Source organism: Giraffa tippelskirchi, chromosome 13 (genome assembly GCF_054371585.1).
Source record: "Giraffa tippelskirchi isolate mGirTip1 chromosome 13, T2T-mGirTip1v1.2.pri, whole genome shotgun sequence".
Classification (NCBI taxonomy): Eukaryota; Metazoa; Chordata; class Mammalia; order Artiodactyla; family Giraffidae; genus Giraffa; species Giraffa tippelskirchi.
In genome coordinates this window covers 72,058,611-72,085,493 of record NC_137287.1, presented here as the reverse complement: position 1 = coordinate 72,085,493, position 26,883 = coordinate 72,058,611, and the positions used below count along the sequence as shown (strand labels likewise).

Genomic DNA, 26,883 nt, shown 5'->3' with positions numbered 1-26,883 from the left:
CACTCTGAAGCCAGAATCTAAGTTGAAGAACCGATTAAGGATTTTTAAGAAAACAACATGCTGTGTCTTAATTAATTGAGCCATGGATAGGTACTGATAAGGGAGTGTGATTTATCTGGATAATTAAATGCCCATATCACACTGGAATTGCATCCGTAGACCCAATGCCAGGACAATGGGGAGAACCTCGTTTCAGCAGCATCTTCGAGTCCTGTGTCCCTTGGCTAGAACCAGGACCAGCATGGATTGAGACATCTGAAAAGGGTCTAGTCAATGAGCATCCCCAGTCACAAGCTGATGTGCAATTTAAAAAAGCAGAAAAGCAGTTTTCCAATTGCAGAAGAAACCACCACAAGTTGCAGCCCTGGGAATGTAATTTATTTGGAAATAGGTTTGGGATTTCCATTCATTAAATGCTCAGTACCGTGTGACCGAGGAGAAAATCAATGGCTACAACCTCGGTGCCCGGGTTGTAATAGCTGCTTCTGGGAACGCGGCATTCAGCGTTCATTACCCTCTCTGAGGCAGCCCGCTGAGACCTTCAGACGCCGTGGCAAACAACAGGACCTTCTGTTCAGGAACCAGAAAAGGGCTTTAGCAGAACTCTTCCTGTGTGCAGCTAAGAGAAAAAAGAATGAGGCAACCAGAAGGGGTCTTAGGAATCCAATCTTTCTCCTGACCTTTTCCTCCCAAAGCCCAGTGGTACAGGGGAGCTCGCGCCCCGGCCTAGGTGAATTCTCATTGGATACGGAGATTGTTTAGTTACGGCAGGAGCAGCGTCCAGACGTGGAGGGCAGTCACAGAACCAACAGCAATATTGATCTATGGGGCTTATCTAAAGCCAATGTATTCGCTTCTCAGCAAATGTTTATTTAGCATCCACTACTGAGCCCGGAGATACAGAAGTAACTGGCCTGTGACCCCTTGGAGAGCTTGTATTTTTAGTGTAGGCAGTAAATTTTTAAGCTATAGGTAGGAGATGCTAGAAAGGAAAATTTTGAGTAGCCTTCAGAGGACATTGTAGAGCAAATAATCCCTCTGTGTGTAGTAAAAAAATTAAAGGCATAAATTCAGATGGACAAAATAGCCCATGATTTAGTCATCCAGGCTCCCTATATATTCCTTCTCTTAAACTTCATCTGTGTGTGTGTCTCTGTCTTGTAGACACACACACACACACACACACACACACTTGAAAGCCACTCTTTGAGAGATTCTAGCTACACCAGTATTCCTAGCTGTCCTTGCTGAGCACACGTACTTCTGACTCTAAGACACTGAAGAGCAGAAATCTTCCTTTTGAAGATCTTCAAACCTACCCTCTCCATCTAGTGACACCTGAAAGAACTTCATCTTCTTGCTTTGACATTTTTTGAAAGTGCATTCCCTAAGAATCAGCTGTCTACAATTAAAACCTCTAAAAGTTACCGAGTCTCATTCTCCCCTGGGGTTCAAGACGTGATGGGTTCAGATAGACTTATCACACACCCCTACCTCAGTGATTCTCTGCAAACAAAGCTCCCTTTAAGGCCTTCTCTATTGAAAGTGCCATTGTGTGGACCAGAAATCTATTTGTATTGTATGGAGAAGCTAAAAGCAATCTGTTAAATAAATGCATCCAATTTCTGTTGCCTAGAAGCAATTGCATATTTATTACTGACCCAACAGTTTGACCTATTGCCGCTATAAACCAAATAGGTGTTATCTTGCTCAGCTTTAAAGATAGTTATCAGTCAAGCAATAACAAAAATACCCTGAGTGTCTGCTGGGACTTTTTTTTTTTTTTTTTGCTTTGTTATAGGCCAATGTACTGATGTGAATGCAAAATGAAAAATCAATGAGATAATGAAATCCAAGCCATCAGGCATCTCTTAGTTAAACTGTATAGAGAAAATGCTTCTTCTACTCTGCTTCCCATCCCACCTAAGCTTAAAGAAAAGAAAAATAAGGTTTGAGGAAGAGACCTGAGGTTGGGAACGAGAGGTGTTACATAAGGAAAAAAAAATCACGGACAGTGAGGAATCCTTGATACTGTTGGTTATAGGAAATGTGACCTTGAACCCAGCGCAATCAGCAGAAAATATTTTAATGCATGGAAAGTGGTGACCTCAGAAATGGGATTTCCAGTTTCCTTTTTAATCCATCCCTTAGCTTTTGCCCAAATGTTATCCTCAGGGACCCAGGGTGGGTCACTGGTATTGGGCAGTTATCCTCAAGGACCCAGGGTGGGTCACTGGTGCCTCAGTCTTTCCTTTTGTAGCACCTTTGTAGTGGAGAGATCTTACAGGCACATAAAGTGGAAGGGTGGTGGGACTCCAGGTGCAGGAAGAGCCCTCCCCGAGGATTTCAGAACCCTGCTTTTGTGTGTGTGTATGTGTGTGTGTGTGCGCGCGTGTGCACACATGTGCTGTCATTCCTTGCAGAACTGGGGTTGAGGAATCTTAGTAGAGGAAGTTGGGGGAGGAAGTTCATTTTCCCTCCAAGGCCAACTATTCACTTATGGGGGAATTCTGGCCTCCTTGTTCTTTCTGCTTTTTGACCATCTTCTTAATCTAGTCATTTCATGGTTTGATCAATGCTGAACTAATACATAGCTGGGAACCAAGGAATTCGTCCCTATAATGTTCTTTTAAAAAGTTTAGTGTGGGCAATGAAATTACCTAGGGAAGTGGGATCCATCTACCTGTTTGTTCTCTGTTAACATGGATGAAGAAGATCGGCAATGAGCAAACCCCGTAAAGTGGTACGCTAGTAACAACCATGTCTGTATTTCTTCAAAGGGTTCCCACTTTCAGGTTCTCCACCAAGTGAATTATAGCCCCCAGGTCAAATCCCCAGCACTCTGAGTGGTTAGAAATGCTGTGCCCTTGGGTGGAATGAGAATTTCTCAAGCCTGACCCATTGATGGATCCTTAGGGCACAAGTAGAACATTCCATCTCAATTCCTCCTTATTCCTTGCATTTGGGACCATAGGAAAACTGCTGTGCACCATTCTAGTCTCTCTCTTGAAAGATTCTGGGAAAGGTTAGTCTCACCAGACACTTTATCAGGAGTTGCTGCAAGGCAAAAGATTAAAATTTAAATCTGCATGGTCATTGGATGAATTTCTGTTTTGAGTTTTTACAGATTCGATTCTGTTTTTGTTTGGGATCATGAATTACAGGGCCAAACTAACAGCTAAAATTGTTTCCATTCCATCCCAAACTAACAGCCAAAGTTCTGTGACCCTGAGGCCACACTCTGAACCACCTCCTTTAAGTAACTCCCAAACCCCAAGCCAATACTCCCCCTCCCACCCTTAATCACCCCAGAGCCAATTACCAGAGAACCAGGGACAGCTCTTAAGGCTCAGGGTCCAACAGAACTGTTCAGGCTAGCCAGTCCTAAGCTGTCCCCCATGCCTTTTCCATGAAAACCCCAGTGCAGTCTCTTCCTGAGTCCTCCCCATATTCCTTTCTGCCTCTTGAACAACACTGGAGCTTCTTCCCATGACCCTGCATGGGGTGGGTGCCTCTCATTTCCAGGAAACCATGAGGAACATTAATCTTTCCCTTCAGTGGCATTGACCTCTCAGTATTGTCACTCAGTCACTTTTAAGTTAAGATCAGGGCACACCTCGGCTTCTTTCAGAGGTAGTCATCTAACCAGTGAGCAAGTACTTTGGCGTCCGTAATATTTGCCAAGTGCTATGCTATGTTCTAGGGATGATTCTGTTTTAATGTTGAAATCTTATAACTGAGCTGGAGAAACAGGTCCTATTTTTTAAATAACTAATTGCACTAGGCTATGCTAAATGCCTTGCAGATGACACAAACCAGAAGCTCTGGAGATGTTGGAAAGAAAACCCAGACTTAGGCAATCAGAAGGCTTCACTAAAAGTAAGACTTGAACTCGGCCTTGAACAGTGGCTAGCATTCAGATAAAGAGGATGGAGAGAATGTTCCAATGAGGAGAAACCAAATGATCGAGGTCCTGGGGTGAGCGTGCATATGACATGTTTGCAGGAGGCTGAGCACAAAGAGAGGATTCTGGAAGATTTGGGACATTTTCAGAGGCTGAAGTGGGGGTGGGGGGAGATTGTGGGTTATTACACCTTGATAATGAGGTCTGTTTGTCTTACCTTCCAGTTAATCAAAAATGCACACGCTGTTACCTGAGGGAGTAGATCTCTCTTGTGTTTTTTGTATGTAGAAAATCTGTTGAGGAAAAGTGTGTACACAGAGTAAGTTCCATGGACTTCGGGAAGGGCAGCAGCAGAGGTGTGCCCAGGATGGGTGCTGTGAGAGTCCAGAGGAGGACCTGCAGCCCAGGCTGGTGTGTGGTGTGAGGAAGGGGTACCAGGGAAGGCTTCCCAGAGGAGACACAGGAGAGCTGTGTCTTGAAGGATGGGCCAGACGTCACTGGGCAGTGAAGAGGAGGAAGGGCATTCTAGGCAGTGGGAACAACCTGAGTTAAGGCACAGAGGTTTAAAACAACATGATCCCCACGGGGCATTGTCAACATTTCAGGTCTGACCAGAGACAATGGTGGCACTGAGGCCTTCTGTTTCCAGACCCCATGTTCTTTCGGACAAAAATTTGTCCTGCCTTTCTGGAAGATGTTGATCCAACAATTGTTTTGCACAGCGAACTTTTTTCCATTCTTTTTTTTTTTTAACCCTTATACTCAGAATTGAGAAACTGCTTTAAACATGAGAGATAAAGTTAATAAAAAAAAAATGTCTAGATGAAAATTCCTGGAGGAGAAAGAGGCCAGAGTTCCTCCAATGGACACTCTTTCGAGGCAGCCCTCATCCTCATCTCTGGAGCCATGGGCTTTGGCTTAGTTGAAAGAGGGGTTTGTTTATTTTTGTGTGCAGAAGGTGTGGTTTGAAAGACGTCTCAAAATGGAGATGGAAAGCCTCCAACTTTCATTCTTTGGAGGCTTGGAGGAGCAAACCTTTTAATAAAATGATCCAACAGCTTTTGTTCAGTAAGCACAGCCTTTCAGATGGGTGTATACGTTGTAAACACCAGTGTTACACAGCATCAGGCCCCTGAAGTAATGTTGTGCAATAGTGTCTGTTCAGCATGGGCTTACTGAGTCACAGAGATGATGGGACTTTGAGCCCTTCTGAATGATGGGCTGAGACTAGGGAAGGAGAGGAGAGGAAAGGGACAAGGTGGATCCCTTTGCTCATCCTTGTTCTGTGATTCTGTCTTGCTCTTCAAAGACCAAGCTCCTCAACTTGTCACGAAGATCCTGGTCCCCACTCTCCAGCCTCATCCCTTTTTTTCACATGATACCACGGTGCCAGGTTTTTCTCCCCACCTCAGGGCCTTTGTACATGCTGGCCTTGCTTGCTGCTTGGAATGTTATTTCCTTTTCCTCTTTGCTTTCCTCCCATCATTCTTCAAATCTCAATCAAACACCAAGCAGCATTGCTTGGACCCCTAGACTAGATCAGGTCCTTACAGGTCCTAATACTATTAGTAATTGCAGAATTAATCGTGAAAATAATTTCTGAGTTCCTGTCTCCTGACAAGAATATAAGCATCAGGGTAAAGGGACTGTGTCGATTTTGCTTGCTGCTACATCTCCAGACCCTTATCTGGAGAAGATGATCAATTAATATTTATGGAGGGAGGAAAGGAAGGAAGAAATAAATGCAGAAGTGACCCCATTTGCATATCATCAAGTATTTCCATGGTTCACTGTTTAAAATAGCTTTAATGAGGTAAAATTGACATGCAGTAAACTACACAATTAAAGTTTACAATTTCCTAAGTGTTGATATGTCTGCACCCAAGAAACCATCACCACTTTCAAGATAACGAACATCTCCATCACACCCAAAGGTTTGCTCATCCCCCACCACACACATACACTGCCCCTCTCCATCATGCACCCCTGGCAACCACCAATCTGCTTTCTGTCGCCACAGATTAGTTTGTACTTTCTAGAGTTTTCTACAAATGGTATCATACGATCTGTACTCTCTTTGTCTGGCTTCTCCCACTCAGGATAATTATTTTGAGATTCATCTTTGTTGCTCTGTGTATTAATAGCTCATTGTCTTTGTCACTGGGTAGTATTCCTTTCTATGTCATAATTGGTCCATTCCCCTGTCATCAACATTGGCGTTGTTTCAAGTTTCGAGCTATTACAAATAACATGAACATCTGTGTGTGAAAGTCGTTGTATGGACGTCTGCTTTCATTTCTCTTGGGTAAATTCCTTGGAGTGGAGAGGCTGGGTCGTGTGCTAGATGTATGCTTTATTTTTAAAGAAATTGTCTTTGATTCACTTTGTACCCCATCTGCTTCCAGCAAGATATGGTGAAGATTGCTAACATGTTTCTAAACTGTGTTTGGAGGCCTTTGGACAGAAAAGACTGTCTTTCTTCCCTGTGGTGGTCAGGGAATTCAGGACCAAAAAAAAAGAATGATTCCCTTTTCATTTCAGTGCCATCGAGGAAATGGACTGCGGGTCTCAAACCCCCAGCTTTGATTGTCACACAGTATCTCCTGCTGATGCAATGTTTCTCTGATATTTCGTTTGGTGTCTGCAAATTACTAGAACTTAAGAGTGAAGCAGAGGTCCACATTTATCTGTGCTCCAGCATGTACCATATATGCAGATATAGACCTTCATCCCAAGAAACTTTGGCAAAACTCAAAGGTCTAATCCACTGGTCTCTCTTTCCCACAGGGGACACTTGAACTGGCTTCAGCTAGATCGAAGAGTCTTGGAACATGACTTCCCCAAAAAGTCTGGACCAGTGGTTTTATACTTTTGTGTCAGGTACGAACGTTGGGTATCTACCCATTTGCTTTGTTTTTCCCTTTGTCAGAACAGCCCAGGAGGGTAGGGCAATCAAAGAAAAGGGAACTCAAGTTTATCTTGGTTCACTGCCGGGAGTAGGGCGCATGGTATAGAGTTCCCAGTAGATGTAAACACAGGGCATGAGTGTGTAAGGCTTGGACATACATGTTTTTGCTCTGGCACTAGGATGCTTGTGTGGAATGAAGGTAAAACCTTTTTGGTTTTGCTTTTTGGGTGGGGGAGAGGGCAAGAGGCCATATATCTCAAAGGAAACTGAGTCTCTGAGAATAACACAAACCTGTGGATTCCTTTGTTGGTGTTTGAAGCCATATAACAAAAGTCTGTGTATTCTTTCTTTCTGTCACTAGTGCTGCTTGGCTTCTTGAAACTTGTGTGCTTTATCCCAGGTGGGAATAGTTGCAACCCAACAACAAACCACAGATAAATGCATTTCCCAGTATGGGAAGCTAAGGTATAATAATACTTCAGAAACAGTAGGAATTTTCTGTCCATTAATCTAGTGTAAGAAGTTTTATTTTGTGACTGCAGAGAACTATATGCTTCTCACATTTAATGTTTATAATAATCTAATGAAGTCAAGCAGACTTACCACTTGGGCTTGCAAAAGGTTGCGTGAAGCCAGAGGGGAGATCACATCAAGGATTCAAGGGCAAAGTATTGATGCAAATCATGTGGAACAGATCCAGAATCTGAGCCCCTAGACCCATCAGCTGTCTGAGTACCCTGTCTGTTGAGCACCAGGCTATTTCTGCTGCATAGCTGTAGAGGTGTTTGGGTTCAAATGCTTCAGTCTTAAAATGCACACCAACCCTTCCACCCAAGGCATAGACTCAGCGCCTTTAAAATATGTGAACAGAAATTCAAGAGCAGGACACCATTGCATTACAATTGAGTTCTTCCTAAAGAACACGACTAGGAATGCAGTTTTAATCAAAGCCACGCTGATACCACGAGAGACAAAATCAGAGGTAAAGGTGCCTCTCAGAGGTGGGAACATGTGTCTGTATCTCAGCTGACGGAGTAAATGTAAACTCGCTTTTAATGCCTTTTTGACTTGTTTAACAGCTGGGAACATATCAGAACTGATCTTCACCATTTCCATCCCTGATGAGCATGCTTTCTGTGTCATATTCTCTTTAATGGGGGTTACATTTTCTCAGATAAATGGAAAAGTCATTCTATAAAGCAAAGAGGAACAGTAGCACCAGGAGGGGTGGCAGCATCAAGGGAGACTTGCTTGCATTTAAGCAGTTCATGAACTCATAATCAGAGGGGAATGCATCCATACACTTGACATGTAGCTGGCCCCCCTTCTTCTTGATGTTTTTTGGGCAACATTAGTCAAGAAGAGAAACATTGAGCTGCTTGCATATTAGCTATTTTTTCAAGTGTTTGTTATGAGCTGAGTTATTTGTGGGTTTGGGGAACCAAGCTTTGTAGAAAAGCTTGGGACAGCATGAGATTGCCTGGTTGCTATGTTTGCAGTCAAGAATCTGTGTGCCAACATGTCCAAATCTCTCCAGGCCAATGTCTCTCCCTGGAACCAGATACACAGAGGACTGCCGAGGTAGACCAGTGCAACCAGCCTGGCAATGGGCTGACTGAAGACCCAAGGACATGTGTTTTCTTGGTTTGCTGAAGCAGGCATCTCCCCATGCTCACTGGGAAAATCTCTCCAAAATCACATTTAGTGATGGACACCCCACAGAAACACAAGGCAAAGCTTCCTGTAGCTTATCCTACCAGCAGGTCTTTCTGGAGAGCTTCAGGTTTCTATTTCTGGTTACTTCTTGGCCACCTGTGGAGGTCAGACTCAACAGGTCCAAAGCCAAATTCATCATCTTCCCACCCACCTCCCCAGACCTTCTGTGATCACCTCAAATGTGACATTGTTATCCATTTATTATCGGCTTAAATCTTTTTTTTTTTTTTTTTTTTGCTAAAATACAGTTTATTGTCTTACAGTTCTGGAGATCAGAAGTTCTAGTGATCAGAAGTCCACAAAGGATCTTATGAGGCTAAAATCAAGCTGTGGGCAGCAGGATCATATTCCTTCTGAAGTCTCTGGGGGAGGATCGTTTCTTTGCCCCTTCCAGACTCAAGAGTTTAGTCTTGAATCTTTTTTTTGTTTTTTTGCCTTGAAAGTGAAAGTGTTAGTCTATCAGTCATGTCCAACTCTTTGTGACCCCATGGACTCCTCTGTCCATGGGATTTCCCAGGCAAGAATACTGGAGTGGTTAGCCATTCCCTTCTCCAGGGGATCTTCCAAACCCAGGAATCAAACCTGGATCTCCTGCATTGTAGGCAGATTCTTTACTGTCTGAGCCACCAGGGAAGCCCTTTTTTTTTAAAATCTTGTGACTCTATAAATTCAAAATTAACCTTAGTTAATTTATTTAACTACACTGGGCTAAAATAAAGGTCTTGGCAGGCCTGTGTTGCCTGCTTAAGGTTCTCAAAGAGTCTATTCCCTTGACATTTTTTATTTTATTTTATTTTGGCTGTGTTGTGTCTTTGTTGTGGCCCAAGGGCTTCTCTAGTTATGGCACAGGCTTAGTTGCCCCGAGTTACATAGGATCTTAATTCCCTAATCAGAGATGGAACCTGCATCTCCTGCACTGGAAGGCAGATTCTTAACCACTGAACCACCAGAGTAGGCCCTGTTCCCTTGACTTCTGCCACTTTCAAGAGACTGCCCACATTCTTAGACTCTAGGCCCCTTTTCTCTACCTTGAAAGCCAGCAACATCAGTAGGCTTAAATCTTAAAGTCTGTCCTCCTTTCCTTTCCCTCAGATTGTTACAGGCAGTAATTCTCTGCTGCTACTTACAAAATCTTTCTCTGCCTTTCCGTCTCCTCTTTATTACCTGAACTCAGGCCCTCATCTTCTGTTACTTGAATTATAACATCAGCCTCCCAGGGTGTGTGTCTCCTTAGCACTGGCCACAGAGGATCCTGTCTGTCTCCTGGAACTCCTACTTCCCTGAGTCCCCACTTTGCAGCTGGCTGAACAGCACAGATCAACACTCTGATCATTTGTCTTCTCCCAGAGAGGAGGCAGATTCTCCCTCGGGGATAAATTCTGTGCTTTTAGCTTGATTTTTGGCCTCGAAGAATTCTCAGTTTATAACTTCATGCCTTTCTGAGGATGGCCACAGGCTATATTTTTCCAAAGGAGTGGTGTGACAAATTATCTTCATAAAAGACCCAGACCTTGGAGTATACCAGTCTCTAAAAGACATCCTGTCCAACTGGGCTCTTTCTCTTTGTGTCCTTACTGACCTTTCTAAGCAAGTAGCCGGGTGTCCATCACCTGTGTATTCCCCATGCATCCTGACTCTCCAGCCCCTCACTGCTACTCTCCTTTCCTTTAAACATCTATGTTACATCTGTATAACATGTGTACAGTCATATCAGAGAATAAAGGCAGAAGAAAACCACCTGATAAAAGAGACCATGGGAGAGATCGGGTGCCTTAAGCCAAGATTTAGGAACTCATCAAGTAGAAATCTTAACTCTTTGTCACCAAGAATCTGTGTTTGCACTGCCACACAACATAGCTTGTTCCTTGGCATTTATATATTCTTTCAATGCAGTGCATATTCAAAACATCTAGTGAAGGCAGAATTAGCGCCTCCTTTCAACCAATTAGGAAAAATAAGACCCAAATATATTAATAAATCATGTGAATTGGAACTCACAGAATTCTGTTTCATCCTCTAAGCCAGGAAATAAACTTTTCCCTCTGATAGCTCAGTTGGTAAAGAATCTGCCTGCAATGCAGGAGACCCCAGTTTGATTCCTGGGTCGGGAAGTTCTGCTGGAGAAGGGATACTTACTCCAGTATTCTTGGGCTTTCCTGGTGACTCAGCTGGTAAAGAATCCTCCTACAATGAGGGAGACCTGGGTTGGGAAGATCCCTGGAGAAGGGAAAAGCTACTCACTCCGTATTCTGGCCTGGAGAATTCCATGGACTGTATAGTCCATGGGGTTGCAAAGAGTTGGACACGACTGAGCGACTTTCACTTTCTTTCACTTCCTTAGAGGGTGTGAAGCAGCGTCCAGCTGCAAGACAGCCTCAGAATGACAGGATGGAGGGCTGAGAACCTGCCATCACTGACCCATTATTTAGCCTTAAAGGGACTTGATCCCTACAACTCGCATCAATCAAATGACCAGGAATGGCCACAGCGACATCAGGGTCTTAGTAATTACCTAAAAAGGAAAAAGGTCAGAGAGAAGGCAACTGTCCATTACTATGAGTGAATTAGTTCACAACAGTCCTTGAAGCAGCTATTGTTTTTCCTAATCAAGATAAGGAGATGGGGACCCAAGATGTTTAGGTAAATTCTCTCCCCAGCATGGCTGGTAAGTTACTGTATCTGTCCAGCCAGATCTGACTCCCATCCTGGGGCCCTGCCCCCTGCACCACGCAGTCTCCCTCTTACAAATGAAAAGGGACATCAAGATTGCTAATCAGGGAGCCCACTGTTGCTCCCTGTGCAGGCAGGGCCAGAGGACCTGAGTCGAGATCCCTGGCCTTGACCCATCTTGGGCTCCATGCTTGGCCGCATCTGCAGCCCTGGCGTCCATCTGCGAAGGACAGCTGCACCCAGCACTGGGTGAGAGGGGTGGTGTGAGAGGCAGCCCTCCCAGACCTGACCTTGCTGCCTTGGGACTGCCCAAGTCAGCACCGTGAACAGAGCGCCCCCTGCGGGGACAGCCGCCACCTGCAGTCCCGAAGCTTGGCAGCCCCATTGGAAACCACCTTAGCAAATGGGAGGGGAGTCTTACAGGGGGAAGCAGAGATGTGTGCCGTTAGTCCCTCTTGAGAGGGACTTGCCACCTCCTGACAACAGGAACCTCCAGTATGGAGACATTCTGCCCTGTGCTGTGCTCTCTCCTATTCTACAGAGAAAACTCCTCTGTCCAGCTGGTCCCTTTTGGTCATTCTGAGCTGCATCACTGCTGGACATTAAGAGCCAAAAGCCTATCGTTTCAATTATGGGTTGTCAACAGCTTTCTAACTTGTGAACTCCATGCTATGTACTCACCATCATCGGTAGGTTTGGGTATTGGTTTATGAATATTCATTGGGGGCTTCTATGATGTAGATACTGTTTGAGGAGTTAAGAATAGAACAGTGAACAAATTAAACCCCCCAACTCCCATGGTCTCTTTCTTCCACCTCCATCCCTCTCTCCCTCTCCCTCTCTCATATACACACACACCTCATTCCATCACCTGAGGCCGGTGAGTCCACATATCTTCTAGTTCCAGCCCCTCCCACCACCTCAGGGAGCTCACTCCCCTCAGTCTCCGCTCTTTTTCTCTATCTTAAGCCGATGCTTCTCCACGGACCCCTCCCCTCCACATCCACAGCACTCTCACCCTCACAAAAGAAAATACCCTCCCTGACTTGCCTCCTCCTGCAGCTCCCACCCCTGTACCCCCTTCTGTTCACAGAAGAGGTTCAGAAGGATGGACTTGCTACCCCTTTTCCTATGTCCCACTGACCCCTCAGTCTCTAAGGGTCCAGTATCTGGTCCCATCAGCCCCATGGTAGCTGGAGATCTCTGGGTACCAAATTGCACAGGCGCTTCTCTGCCCTCCTGTCTGAATCGAATAACATCATCATCTTTCTGCCCCCAAACCTGGTCTTCTTGCCTTGATGCCTCCTTATCTCTGCAGTGGGCACCACCACATATTCAGCCTCTCAAGTCAGGAACTTGAAAGTCAGCCTGGATCTCAGTCATCTTGTCTCTCCCACTTGTTCCCTTCTCTGCCCTCTTATCTATGAATTCCTCTTATCTACTTATCTTAAATAGCTCCATCCTTTACCTTCCATGGGCTTCCCTGGTGGCTCAGATAATTAAGAACCTGTCTGCAATGCAGGAGACCTAGGTTCAATCCCTGGGTCAGGGAGATACCCTGGAGAATGGAATCACAACCCACTCGAGTATTCTTACCTGGAGAATTGCATGGACAGAGGAGCCTGGCGGGCTATAGTCCATGGGGTCACAGAGTCGGACACAATTGAGCAACTAACATTTTCACTTTTACCCTCCATGTACACTCCCCTGTCTGTAATTAGGACCTTCATAAGTCTCAGCTGGTCCTGAAATCTCTTTGTTCATCTCTACTTCTGGTCTTGGCCCCTCCCACCCTCTTCTATATGTTGTCACTGAGCACATTTCTAGGATTGTCATTTGATCCCCAATGCATTATTGTGCTAAAGCTGCCCTCGCTTGTCCTAGGTGACCTGACTTGTGCATGCCTCTCCATCCTCATCTCTCCCCACCCCCTGACCCCTCACACATCCTCTACAAGCCTCCCAGTGGTCAGTGTTTGACAAAGATCACATTCAATGACAAGATCATTGTTTAATGCCATGAGGCAAGCTCCCCAGATTGAGAGCAGTGACCCTCTGGTAGGGCCCACCAATCAAGCTTAAGAGATAGGTCAAGAGGGTTTCCCTGGTGGTCCAGCAGTTAAGAATTTGCCTTGCAGTGCAGGCGACACTGGTTCAATCCCTGGTCCGGGAAGTCCCACATGCCACAGGGCAACTAAGCCCATGTGCCTAGAGACTGTGCTCTGCAACAAGAGAAGCCACCACAATGAGAAGCCGTGCCCTGCAACTGGAGAGTGGCCCCTACTTGCCACGACTGGAGAAAGCCCACACACAGCAACAAAGACCCAGAACAACCAAAAACAATTAAGGAAAAAAAGAAATAGATCAAGAAAAAATAGAAGGAAAAATAGGCCTACTCACCCAAAGAAGTTGCTCTGTCCTGTTTGGGTTTTTTTGTTTTTATTTTTTGACCACGAGACAGGTGGGATCTCATCCCTGATCAGGGATTGAACCCACGGTGGCTGCATTGGAAGCACAGAGTCTTTACCACTGGACCACCAGGGGAGTCCCCTTCTTTTTTTTTTTTTAATGGGCGTGAGTTTGTGCTCAGGATAATTCCTCCATGTCTGGGTGTTCCTTTCATTGTGTATTCTCCAGCCAAGTGTTCTTGGAGCTCTGGTCATCAACACTGTTCGTAGGACAATAAATAGAAATTAGATGTGTCTCTTCAAACCTAGAGTTTCACAAACAATAAACTAAAGTGAGCTACAGAGAAGAAAAAAAAAAGAGAGGAGATGCCAGGAAGCTGTCATCTTGGGGGGGGGGATTTTATACCCGAGTTCACGACCTGCCTGTTGGTGTCTTTCCGGGTTGATTAAGACAGCAAGTGCTGTTTCCTGTCACTCGCAGTAACAACAATGGTGTGGACCTAAAAGGAGGTGTCTGCTAACCAGAACTCGCTAGATCTCAACTGGGTGTCCCAGTTAGGATTCTCGGCGCTGTTGACATTCTCAACATCAGAGATACTTGGCTGCAGAAACTCACAGCAGTATTAATTATCCTTCTCATTACTATCGCTCCTTTTTGCTACCAAAAGCCAGCATTCCAAATGTGACATTTGTGTTCATTATGAAATGAAATCATTGGGCCATTTAATTAACACTTGCCGTAAATAGTCAGTGATTCCCAAGTGCCAAGTGGAGATGTGAGTGGGAAGAGGAGGAGCGAGGGGGCCCGTAGGAGCCCCTAGCTGATGTCATCCTGCAGGGTGGTGTTCAGTCTGCCACCACCTGAGGCTTCTACAGGTTAAGGGGACCAGACTCCCCCAAGGCTCCAGAGCCTTGAGTATTTAATACACTCAGACATGTAATAGCATAGCACATATGTATTCCTATTTCAGACCATCTGATAAAATATCCTCAGATCAGCATCATCTGGGTCAGGTTGCGTGTGGCATCAGTCATGGTACTGAGCCAGGTTTGCCCTTGGCCCAGAGCACTGTTTTTCTTTGACTCAAAAAGAAGCCCTGTGATTCAGTCCTACTGGGAATTCCCTGGCAGTCCAGTGGTTAGGACTTCGTGCTTTCACTGCCCAGGGCCTGGGTTCAGTCCCTGGTCAGGGAACTAAGATGTCACAAGCTGCACAGCCTAAGAGAATAAAGAAAAAGAGTCAGCCCTATTCAATGTGCTGAAGAACCTGTTTACGTTTTTTAAAAAATATTTATTTATTTGGCTGCATTGGGTCTTAGTTGCAGCACGTGGGATCTTTGTTACGGCATGTGGGTTTCTCTAGTTGTGGTACACTGGCTTAGTTGCCCCAAAGCATGTGGGATCTTAGGTTTCCAACCAGGGGTCACACCTGCATCCCCTGCATTGGAAGGTGGATTCTTAATCACCAAACCACCAGGGAAGTTCCCATGAAGAACCTGTTTTAGAGTGTAGGCCTTATTATTATTCAGGTACTTGGGGCCAACAGATAAGGAAATGACTAACATTGAAAAGAGAGATTGCTAGTGGTTTCCCAAGAGGAGAGGATTCCCAGCAGAGTAAAGCACATGGGGAAGCACCAGGCTTGGCCAAGAAGCAGAGGGAGAGAGGGACCTGTGGCCAAGAGCCTTTACTGTGGTTTCTGCAGGAATAGATCAGGCATGGTAAGCAGGCTTAGGACTGGCTAGTTTAAATAACTTCAGCAGCCTCTGGGGATACATGGACTATCCCAAGTTATCCAGTTCTTGGCTCTGGGATAATTAAGGGAGGTGAATAGCAGCCTGAAGTGTGACATTCCCCTGGCGGAGGCAAGGAAAGGGGTTGTGGGCATTGGATTGCCCACAGGGTAAGCAAGACCCCAGATGTCAAAGCATCCAGACCCCTCGGTTAATACAGAATCAGACTTTGGAATCGTCCACACAGACCCTCTGAATATGAGAGACATCATCCGTTTCCTTAGGGTTACCCAGAGACCTGGAATGTTTTTTGTGAACCGTCTCTAAAACTGACATTCTGCACTGGTAGGTAAGCAAATGCAATATCGCCATCTAGTGCCTCAAAGGAGGACCTTTGACAAGGCTCTCAGGAAAAACCAAAAGAGCAGATAAGTGTTAATTGCTCAGCTGTGCCTCTCTTTGCCACCCCATGGACTGTAGCTCGCCAGGCTTCTCTGTCCATGGGATTTCCCAGGCAAGAATACTGGAATGGGTAGCCATTCCCTTCTCCAGGGGGTCTTCCCAACCCAGGGATCAAACCTGGGTCTCCTGCATTGTAGGCAGATTCTTTACCATCTGAGCCACCAGGGAAGCCCAAAAGAACAGAACTGGGATCTCCACTTTGAACAGACACTGTCAACCTTCCCCATTTCCCTAGAAGTTCTCTCCCCGAGTGTGCGCTGGACCTTGGCATGGGATTGAGATGTCTGAGGTCTGTTTTCCACTGGGCACTTTTGACTCACCAGCTCCCTAGCACAGATGGAAGGTTCAGGATGAATTAAATACCCAGGATTACAGAACAATAATATGACAGCCCTGGAACTCACCGGGTTTCCCAGGCTGTTTCTTGGTGATAAAGGTTAACAGGAAACTGCTTTCCAGTTTCTGTCAAAAGGAAGTGATTTTTTTTCCCTCTCCACCTCAGAATATAGTTATTTCCTCCACCTTCCTGTCTCTTGTGAAGCCAGAGAACAAATACTACCTCAAAAGGCATAGAATTTGCCATCTCATTTCAGTTCCCCATTATTAAAGAGCTGGAAAGGGAATTGTAATGTTTTTGCTTAATATGCTATTGAAGAAAAAATTGGGAGGGGGTGGGACAGAAGGTCTCCATTCCTTAACTGTCAAGCATTAAAATGAATGGGATCGAAACATAAAGCATTGTTTTGAAAATCAAGTTATTTCAGACCCAACAGCTTTAGGTTCATAATTATTAGAGAACTAAGGTCACTCACTGGCAAATTCCAGAAGCCTCTGCTGTTCTCCTGGCTCTAGGATTCAAAGTCATCAGCATATCTCTGTGAACAGCTTTGTATGTTCACACTGAGAGAAGGGGCAGAGGGGCAGGGGCTGGGTGTGGAGTGTAAGGTCCCCTAATCATTATAAATGGTCTGGGAAATCATTTCTTTTTTTTCTCCCTCCTGCATGTCTTTGTCACTCATTTCACTGTCCAGTAAGAACTCCCAACAGTGGTGTATGGAGAGGAGAACAGTTGAAAACCAGAGTTTTTCACTCATAGAAACTTACATGTTATATATACGGTGGAATACTACTCAGCCATAAAAAAGAACAAAATAATGCCGTTTGCAGCGATATGGATGAAACTAGAGATTATCATACTATGTGAAGTAATTCAGAAAAAGGAAGACAAGTACCATATGATACCACTTTTATGTGAAATCTAGCTATGACACAAAAGGACCTTATCTATGAAACAGAAACAGACTCACAAAATACAGAGGACAGACTTGTGGTTGCCAGGGGAGGGGGAGGGAGGGAGAGGGATGGACTGGACTTAGGGTTTGGTACCCCGCCAGACTCCTCTGTCCATGGAATTCTCCAGGCAAGAATGCCAGAGTAGGGTTTCCCTGGTGGCTCAGTGGTAAAGAATCTGCCTGCCAGTGTAGGAGGCACAGGTTCGATCCCTGATCTGGGAAGATCCCTTATGCTGCAGAGTAACTAAGCCAGTGCACCACAACTGCTGAGCCTGTGCAGAGCACAGGAGCTGCAACTACTGAGTCCATGTGGTTCAGCAACTACTGAAGCTCTCACATCCCAGAGCCTGTGCTCCATAGCAAGAGAAGCCAGTGCAATGAGAAGCTTGCGTGCTGCAACTAGAGAATTGCCCCTACTCTTGCAGCTAGAGTCAAGTTCATGCAGCAGCGAAGACCCAGCACAGCCAAAAATAAAAAAAAATTATATATAAAAAAAGGAATGCTGGAGTGGGTATCCATTACCTTCTCCAGGGGATCTTCCCAACCCAGGGATCAAACCTGGGTCTTCTGCATTATAGGTAGATTCTTTACCGTCTAAGCTACCAGGGAACCCCAGATACAAATTGTTACACTTAGAATGGATAAACAGCAAGGTCCTACTATATAGCACAGGGAACTATATTCAGTATCCTGTGATAAGCCATAGTGGAAAAGAATAATTTTTTTAAAAAAAAAGAATCTATAAAGAAATAATTTTTTTTTGAATTGTACATGTTGGTGCCAGGTCCTGGATTAGTGCTGAGAATGCAAAAATTAATGAGATTGGGTCCCAGCCCTTAAGGAGTCAGCAGCCTAGTGAGAAAGCATCTCAGGGAACATGGAATCATGGGGCCAGGGGCCACACAATAAGCAGAGGGTGTCACAGGAGCCCAGGAGAGGAGATCCTCTGTGGGGACCGTCCGCAGAGTCAGTGAAAACATGTCATGACTGAGCAAGGTGGAAGGGAGCAGGAGTGAGCTGGAATCTGCAGCAGGATTGTTCTGGGGGTGAGAGTAATAGCTTGGACACAGGTATAGAGGCAGAATTGATTTGTAATAGGCCACACTTGCAGGTCTCTGGGCTTCCCTGGTAGCTCAGCTGATAAAGAATCCACCTGCAATGAAGGAGACCCCAGTTCGATTCCTGGGTTGGGGAGATCCCCTGGAGCAGGACATGGCAACCCACTCCAGTGTTCTTGCCTAGAGAATCCCATGGACAGAGGAGCCCTACAGTCCATGTGGTCGCAAAGAGTCGGACACACTGAGCGACTAAGCACAGTACAGCAAGTCTCCCAGCTAATCTGGCTTTGCTCTCCCCCAACTCCCTGCCCCAGAGCCCCGTCCTGAGCCTTTGTCACCCTACCCTCCCCCACCTGCCTTCCTTTCTCTTCCCTTCCATCTGTCTGCCTTCTTTCCTTCTGATTTTGCTATTCTGACTACCCATTGCCAAGAACCTTCTACAAGGGATGGAGACTTTTAAATGACATCACATTTAACTTGCAGTCAGTTCTCCGTATTCATGGATCAGATGTAAAACCCTGGGATATGTACTGACTGTACTGCACCATTTTATATCAGAGACTTGAGCATCCAAGGGATATCCTTGGGGAGGGGGTCCTGGAACCAATCCCCTGCCAATACAGAGAGACAACTGTGTTTCACTTTGAGAAGAATTTGCTACCTCATTTCAAGTCTTTGTTATTAGGAGAGTGAAAGGGACGCAGCTTCCCAGTTTCTCAGAAACTGCTGCAGACCCTTTATGGAGACCTTCATGACCAGAAACGCTTAGTCCAAAAGCAGGAGGCAAGTGCTTTTTTTTTTTTTCGGTAGGGGAAAGGAGTAATCAGCCAGCCTGTTCATTCCCAGGCTTTGCACAAATGAAGATAGTATTATAATTTCCAAAAATTTTGTAGACCTTTCATGATGGTAATTGCAGGACTAATATCTGCGGATTGAAAATATCTACTAATATCTGAAGTTACTCTGGAGTTACTCACAAATTTAACTGAATCTGTGTTGTATTCATCACAACAGCCTCTGTGCATATCTGTGAAATGGTCAAAGATGTTGTTTACTTAGCTGTACACCAGAGGTTGCAAAGTGGGATGCCATGGACTTGCCCTAGCCTACACAAACATGTTGTTTGCCTTACGCAATGTTGGTACGTTGGTTTTTCTGTTTTTATTGTTGTTTAGTCTCGAAGTCATGTCCGACTCTTTTGCAACCCCATGGACTGTAGCCCACCACCTCCTCTGTCCATAGAATTCTCCAGGCAAGAATACTGGAGTGAGTTGCCATTTCCTTCTCCAGTAGATTTTCCCAGCCCAGGGATCTGCATGCAAGCAGATTCTTTACCACTGAGCCTCCAGGAATCTCTTAATCTGAATTAGGTTCCAGTACTTGAAAGCAGCAGACATTTTAGATGGGGAACTGCTGATGGCGTCCTGCTGTCTTTTATAGTCTGGTAAGCAGAAGCCCAGCATGACTTGTCCTGAATCACACAGCTCTGGGCACAGATTACTGGACTCTTGGCTTCCTCCCCATGACTCCTCCCGTCACATCTTAACGTTGTTCTGAAAGACCACAGCACTTGTTTTTTCTCATTTCACCTTCCACCCCCTCTTGATGCCTCCACTTTCCACAAGGCAGGTGCCCCCAGTTTCCATGAGGCCCCCCAGGAGTTGTCACCCCTTACTCAGAACCTCCTCCCCTCCAAGGCTCTGCATGCCAATCATTTCCTTCTCCCCTGTCATCCCAGCTCCCTCAGTACAGCTGATCCTGAGACAAGTACAAGTGCCTTATCTAATTAGGGAATTGAATAAACTCCAGAATCAACTTGTAAAGGCTTATTGAATGCAAACTTAAATAATTTCAGCATGTGTCATCTTGAAAAAAAACCCATAAGCTTCATCTGCATAAGAATCCAATTTTCATTTGGCTTCATGTTCATGAATATCACAGTGTTAAGAACACCGGCCCCAGCCCTCTGGATGTGGAGATGTCAAAACCCACCTTGTCGTCTTCAGAAGATCGGTCGTAACCATTTCAAAGAAAAATAAGACCCTTTATTCGACTAAGCAAAAGAAATTATCTTTTAAAACTCCAACTTAACAGTAATTAGGACAGAAAGTAATGTAATGGAAACAAATGACATTGTAAAAAAAAAAAAAAAATTGGAAACAGGTAAGGAAAATAGAAGTAAATGGTCAAGTTCAAGTTTACTCTCGGAGGCTGACGGCGAATCTGGCTCCTAGCTATGGGAAGGGCCGTCAGTCTTGATGGTCCTAATCCACTATAAATAAAACTTGAAAAGCAATAAGGAATTGATGACTTTTTCTTTTGTTCCTGTTGGGTTGGAAGTCCTCATCCTCCAGTCAGATCATGTAACTCAGACAACTTGATTTTCTGCCTCATCGGTCAGTGTGTCTGTGGTTCATTGGCAGCTGTTCTCTTGCAGGTTCTATATTGAGAGCATCTCATACCTGAAGGACAATGCCACCATCGAGCTCTTCTTCCTGAATGCCAAGTCCTGTATCTACAAGGTAAGAACTACTTCTTCCTGTTTGGAGTTTTCCGTTAAAATCTGAAAGTCTCCTTTGTAGCTGGGAATCCCAGCTTGCTGCCCCTAATGCGATGCTATTGATTAGTAGAAAGTGTATTAGTCACTCAGTCGTGTCCGACTCTTTGGGACCCCATGGACTATAGCCCCCCCAGGCTCCTTTGTCCAATGGATTCTCCATGCAAGAATACTGGAGTGGGTTGCCATTCCCTTCTCTAGGGGATCTTCCTGACCCAGGAATTGAACTCCGGTCTCCTGAATTGCATCTACTACTTCTATTGATTAGTAGAAGTAATTTCTAAATTAATGGCTATAAATAAATGAGAACTCCAAGGAGCTAAAGCTATCGAGTGTTCATAACGTGACTCCTTCCAATCCTGTCACTGTGTTATGGCTCCTTGGAGGTGTTTCTTACCTTGATTTTATGAGTCTCCTTAACTTGGCAACTGTGACCTTAAAAAGGGAAACCCAGACTAGTGTGACAAATGCACTAGGTCTCATAAGTATAAATGAACCTCTTATAACCAAATGCATGTATATTTGATCGTTTTTGGATATTCTGGAAGTATCTTTCAAAAGGATGCTATTGGTACTCTGGGTGGGACAATGTTTTAAATTTATTTATTGAAGTCTAGCTGATTTAGTGGAGGACAGGGAAGCCACGTGCTGCAGTTCGTGGGGTCACAAAGAGTCGGACACGACTTAGTGACTGAAAAAGAACAAGAAGTTGATTTACAGTGTTTTTGCTGTACAGCAAAGTGACTCATTTATACTTATATTCATTCTTTTTTGTATTTTTTCCCACTGTGGTTTATCCTGGAATATTGAATATCGTTCCTTGCACTGTTCAGTAGGGGGCCTTGTTTATCCATTATATATATAGTAGTTTGCATCTGCTAATCCCAAACTCCCAATCCATCCCTCCCCACCCCACCCCGACCCTCTTATCAACCACTGTTCTCTATAGCAGTGGGACATTTTCTTAACTGTGATAAAATTTACCATGGTAACCACTGATAAGTGTATATTAATACTTAACAGGTATCACATGTTTACCTTGTTGTGCAACCACAATTACCATCTATCCACAGAACTCCTCATCTTACTAAACTGAAACTCTGTATCCTTTAAGCAATAATTCCCTATTCTCCACACCCCCAGACCCAGGCAACTTCCATTCTACTTTCTATTTCTCAGTATTTGACTATTCTGGGTCCCTCATATAAGGGGAATCCTGCAATATTTGACCTGTATTGGGTTTATTTCACTTAGCATAACGTCCTCAAGGTTCATCCATATTGTATCATGTGTCAGAATTTCCTTCCTTTTTACGGCTAATGTTCCATTGTATGCGTTTTCTACCTTTTGTTTATTCATCCATCCATCAGTGGATACTTGCGTTACTTTCACTTTTTGGTTGTTAGGAGTAATGCTGCTATGAACATTGTTGTTGTTCAGTCACTCAGTTGTGTCCAACTCTTTGCAACCCCATAGACTGCAGCATGCCAGGCTTCCCTGTCCTTCACTATCTCCTGGAGTTTGCCCAAACTCACATCCATTGAGTCAATGATTCCATCCAACCATCTCATCCTCTGTCACCCCCTTCTCCTCTTTCCCTCAATCTTTCCCAGCATCAGGGTCTTTCCAGTAAGTCAGCTCTTCATATCAGGTGGCCAGAGTATTGGAGCTTCAGCTTCAGCAGCAGTCCTTCCAATGAATATTCAGGGTTTATTCCCTTTAGGATTGGCTGGTGTGATCTCCTTGCTGTCCAAGGGATTCTCAAGAGTCTTCTCCAACACCACAATTCGAAAGCATCAATTCTTCAGCCTTCTTTAAGGTTCAACTCTCACATCAGTGTGTGACTACTGGAAAAACATAGGTTTATAAGTATCTATTCATATCCCTGCTTTCAGTTGTTTTGGGTGAATACCCAGAAGTGGAATTGCTCAATCATGTGGTAATTCTGTTTTTCAGTTTTTTAGGACCTGCCTTACTGCTTTCCATAAAGACTGCATCATTTTATATTCCCACCAACAGCACATAAAGATTCCAAATTTGCACATCCTCACCAACACTTACTATTTTCTGGGTTTAAAAAAAAACAAACAGCCATCCTAGTAGTGTTAGGTGATCTCTCCTTGTGGCTTTGATTTGCATTTCCCTGATGATTACCGATGTTGAGCATCTTTTCACGTGCTCCCTGGCCATTAGTACATCTTCTTTAGGGCCACATCTCTTCATGGGACAGTTCTTAACTGAGTGGGACAGTCTCTTGCATCCAATTTCCCATATTCTTGTAGTGTTTAACTGGATAACCCAAAATGCCTACAGAAAATTTCGAGGACACACTCCATCCTGGGATTGAGAACCGTAACCAGGACAATGTATTTAAAGTAAAGACCCGCTCTACACCCAGCGACAAACCTCCTTCTGTCTCATGAGTGCAGCCTTAGGCCGCTCATTAACGGCCAGGGAGAGGGATTGTTGATACCTACTCCTGTGGCACCATGGCGGGCTTGGCGCTGAGTGCTCTCTGTAAGTTATGTGGCTGAAACTTTGCACCATCTCTGAAGTAAATACTGTTCTTTATCCTAGCTTTCTCTGTGAGGCAGCTGAGACACATGGTGGTTATGAGATTCACCAGGGTTGCATATCTACTGAATGGCTGATGCTGGCAGCCTGACTCAGGATAACAGAGCTCAGCCTCTGGGCTGCACTGTACCCTCGCGGTCAAACCCTCCACAGAGAACTTCAAAGCCAGGTACACCTGTTGTGACATGGTCAATGGCTGTGTTCAAAGGAGTTCCCATCCTTCTGCCTGTACTTTTTCTGCTTAACTAAACCCAGCTTTGATGGGCTGCAGCAACCCACCACACATTGAAGCACACACACAAAACTTGAAATGGTCTATCAGCCATCACTTTTCCTTCTAGAATGATTTCAGCACCTCACTGCACAAAATAGTTCCACCAAATGCAAGTGTTCAGAATCCTGGAGGCTATGGTAATGATCAAATTCAATCTGTGAAAGAACCTCGCTCGGTGACAGTTGCTGAACCAGGACTTAACCTGAGCTCAAGTGCAGGGCGCTCTGACTACAGTACTTGGGGATTTTGCTAAATGGCAGCACAAAGACACTAAATGTTGTTCTAGGGATTTGTGGTTTTCTTTCTCTCTCTAAACCTCATTTTCTCACTATAAAGTGTAAATAATACCAGCCTTACTTACCTCATAGGTAGCAAGTGTCTGATGGCCTTTGCTTAATCCATGTGAAAGCACTTTGAAAGAAATAAACAGTTGGGACTGTCCACGAGGGGGCAGAGTTGGGCAGTAAATGCTTGGAAAGTTGCTGCCGGGGTGAGATCGTGCTGTCAACCCTGGCAAGTGAAAAGTTGCCCCCAGATTGTGCTTATCTAGGCCCCTGGATTAAGGGAGCAGACATGGTTTCTCTCAGAGTTGTTCAGTTCAGTCTAGTCACAGATGCTGAGCTGAAGGTGAAGACTTTGGTGTTTCTGAATCATGATCACAGAGGTCTCTGGGATTAATGGGAAATAAAAAAGAAATCCCCAGAACTAAATATTATAGGTTCCCCAAGTGGAGGAGGTGATACGTTAGGAACAAGCCACATATAGGGTCCAGGTACCTATAGCATCAGCCTGCCTGCAGACCTGAGTGCCCTTCTAGAGGCCCTGCTCTCTCTTCTCAGCATCTGTCCTGGAGCATAGTGAGTCCTGCCAGTGAGCCAGAAATGGCTTTTCTGATGGTGACAAAGGAGACAGAACCATGTCACAAGGCCACCTGTCTGTCTCTTATGATCAAAAATAATATTTTTATTTGCATAATTGACACTTAGAGTATATAAAATTTTTCTTTTAATTTTATTGGAGTATAGTTACAATGCTGTGTTATTTTCAGGTGTACAGCAAAGTGATTCGGTTATATATATATTCATTCTTTTTTAGGTTCTTTTCTCATATAGGTTATCCCAGAATATTGAGTAGAGTTCCCTGTGCTATACAGTAGGTCCTTGTTCGTCATCTGTCTTATATGTAGTAGTGATTGTTGTTGTTGTTCAGTCATGTCGGATTCTTTGTGACCCCATGGACTGCAGCATACCAGGCTTCCCTTCACTATCTCCCAGAGTTTGCTCGAACTCGTGTCCATTGAGTCAGTGATGCCATCCAACCATTTCATCCTCTGTCGCCCCCTTTCTCTCCTGCCCTCAATCTTTCCCAGCATCAGGGTCTTTTCCAATGAGTTGGCTCTTCGCATAAGATGGCCAAAGTATTGGAGCTTCAGCATCAGTCCTTCCAATGAATATTCAGACTTTATCTCCGTGCATAACGGTGTGTGTATGTTTATCCCAAGCTCCTGATTTATCCCTCCGCCACCAATGTTTCCTGTTTGGTAACCATAAGTGTGTTTTCTATATCTTTAAGTCTCTTTCTGTTTTGTAAATAAGTTCATTTGTTTCATTTAAACATTTCTTTCACATATAATTCGTTATGTGAGACTCACGAGTGAGATAGAATCATCAAGTTTACTGAGGGAGGAAAGTGGTGCTGGAGAGACTTAGCAACTTAGTCAAAGACGAGGAACCTGAAGTGGTGGAGCAGGCCTGGCACCACTGTAAATACGTAAAGATGGCAGGAGGCTCTGGAGCAGAGTGCCTGTGATTCGGGATTTGGATTCTTGGGTTCCCTTCCTACCTCTTCGTCTTAGCAACTGCAATAAATGTGGACACCTTCTGTGATGTCTCCAAGCTTCATTTTCCTCTTCAGTTGAACAAGAATATTAAAAAAACCCAACCCACTTGGGAAGATTAAGCGAGACAGATGTGAATGTGGCCAGCACCCCACCAGGAACGTTATTAGCTCCCATTGAGGAAGAATTGCTCGCTTGGAATCAGATCCAAGTTCATCTTGGCTGCAGTCTTCTGTGCCACCCATACTGCCCTCTGGTGACTTGAGGGGCCTGAGAGCAGGGCCAGACGCATCACCGGTAGGTGATGCTGATACTGGCTGACCCAGCACCCTCCCTGTGGCTTGGGAAGCAATTCCTACAATGTACTAGAATCGAAATCTACGCTGTTCAGATACAATAAGCTGTTCATTCTCGCTTCCTCCAACTTATTTCATTCACTTTTTTAAAAAAAGATTATTATTTTTAAAATTATTTATTTATTTATTTGGCTGGGCCATATCTTGGTTGCAGCTTTCTGGATCTAGTTCCCTGACGAGGGATTGAACCAGGGCCTCTTGCACTGGGAGCACAGACTCTTAGCCACTGGACCATCAGGGAAGTCCTTCATCCACTTTTAACACATTAACATTTATGTTTATCTAAGTAATATGTGATATAGTTTAAAAGTCAAGAGGCTGTTTATGAAAAAGAGCCCACCCCCCACCACTTCCAACAATTTTAGCTGTTTCTTCTGGTATTTGCCTCTCTCTGCTTCTAAATAATTGGAACAGGGTCTTATTCCTTGATTCATCCATTTTTGATACAGGTGAGGATTGAGGTCTCCTATGCACCCACCCACACTTTCCCCTTCCCATTTCTCCCAGGGTGGTGATACCACAGTTCTAGGCAAAAGGTGTACCCATCAGCATTACCATTGTTATGACTAACCCAAGTAGCATCCTAGGGTTATGATTCCTTTTTAGACAACCAGTTATTTTACCTAAAGGTAATAACCATTTTGCCATTACTTGCTTTAGTTTCTATGCATCCATCTCTTTTTCCCAAAAGCTCCTACAGATTTTCAAATGTCTACCGACATAAATTTCCATAGGCATGGGGTAATCATCTGTTCCTCTCCTTGGCTGGGTTTTTTGTTGTTACCTTTGTTGTTCCTGGGACCTCCCTTTTGGAGCGCTCTGACCTTCTGCTCCTGTCTGAACGTAGCCTCATATGCAGTTCTCAGCCCAGGATGCCCCTGTTCCCGTCCTGTCTTTCCTTCACCCCAACTCTGGAGTAGGTACTTTGCTTCCTGGGTCCCGAGTCTTCTTGTGTTTTTACGCTTGCGTTTCCCTGGAGAACGTCCTGCAGTGATCCAGGGAAAATGTATATGGGAAGTAAAATGTTTGGGTCCTTGAACACCTGAAAAAGTCTTTGTTTTACCTTCACATCTGATTTCATAGTTTGACTGGATGTGAAAATACAGAATGACCTCTCTCAGTATATCACAGGTGT

General features: G+C 44.6%; 1 protein-coding gene across 14 annotated transcripts in view; it reads left to right on the top strand.

The window, feature by feature from the left end:
* FRMD4A (FERM domain containing 4A) overlaps positions 1-26,883 on the top strand; it is an 845,860-nt gene that overhangs the window by 679,764 nt on the left and 139,213 nt on the right. For all 14 annotated transcript variants that reach the window (XR_014072374.1, XM_081553514.1, XM_081553513.1 and 11 more), the window contains 2 exons: positions 6,692-6,784; positions 20,588-20,672. Coding sequence is in view for 13 of the 14 variants with exons in the window: in XM_081553514.1 (XP_081409640.1) it covers positions 6,692-6,784; positions 20,588-20,672 (178 nt within the window). In the remaining variant the exon portion in view is untranslated. The remainder of the gene's footprint in view (positions 1-6,691; positions 6,785-20,587; positions 20,673-26,883) is intronic.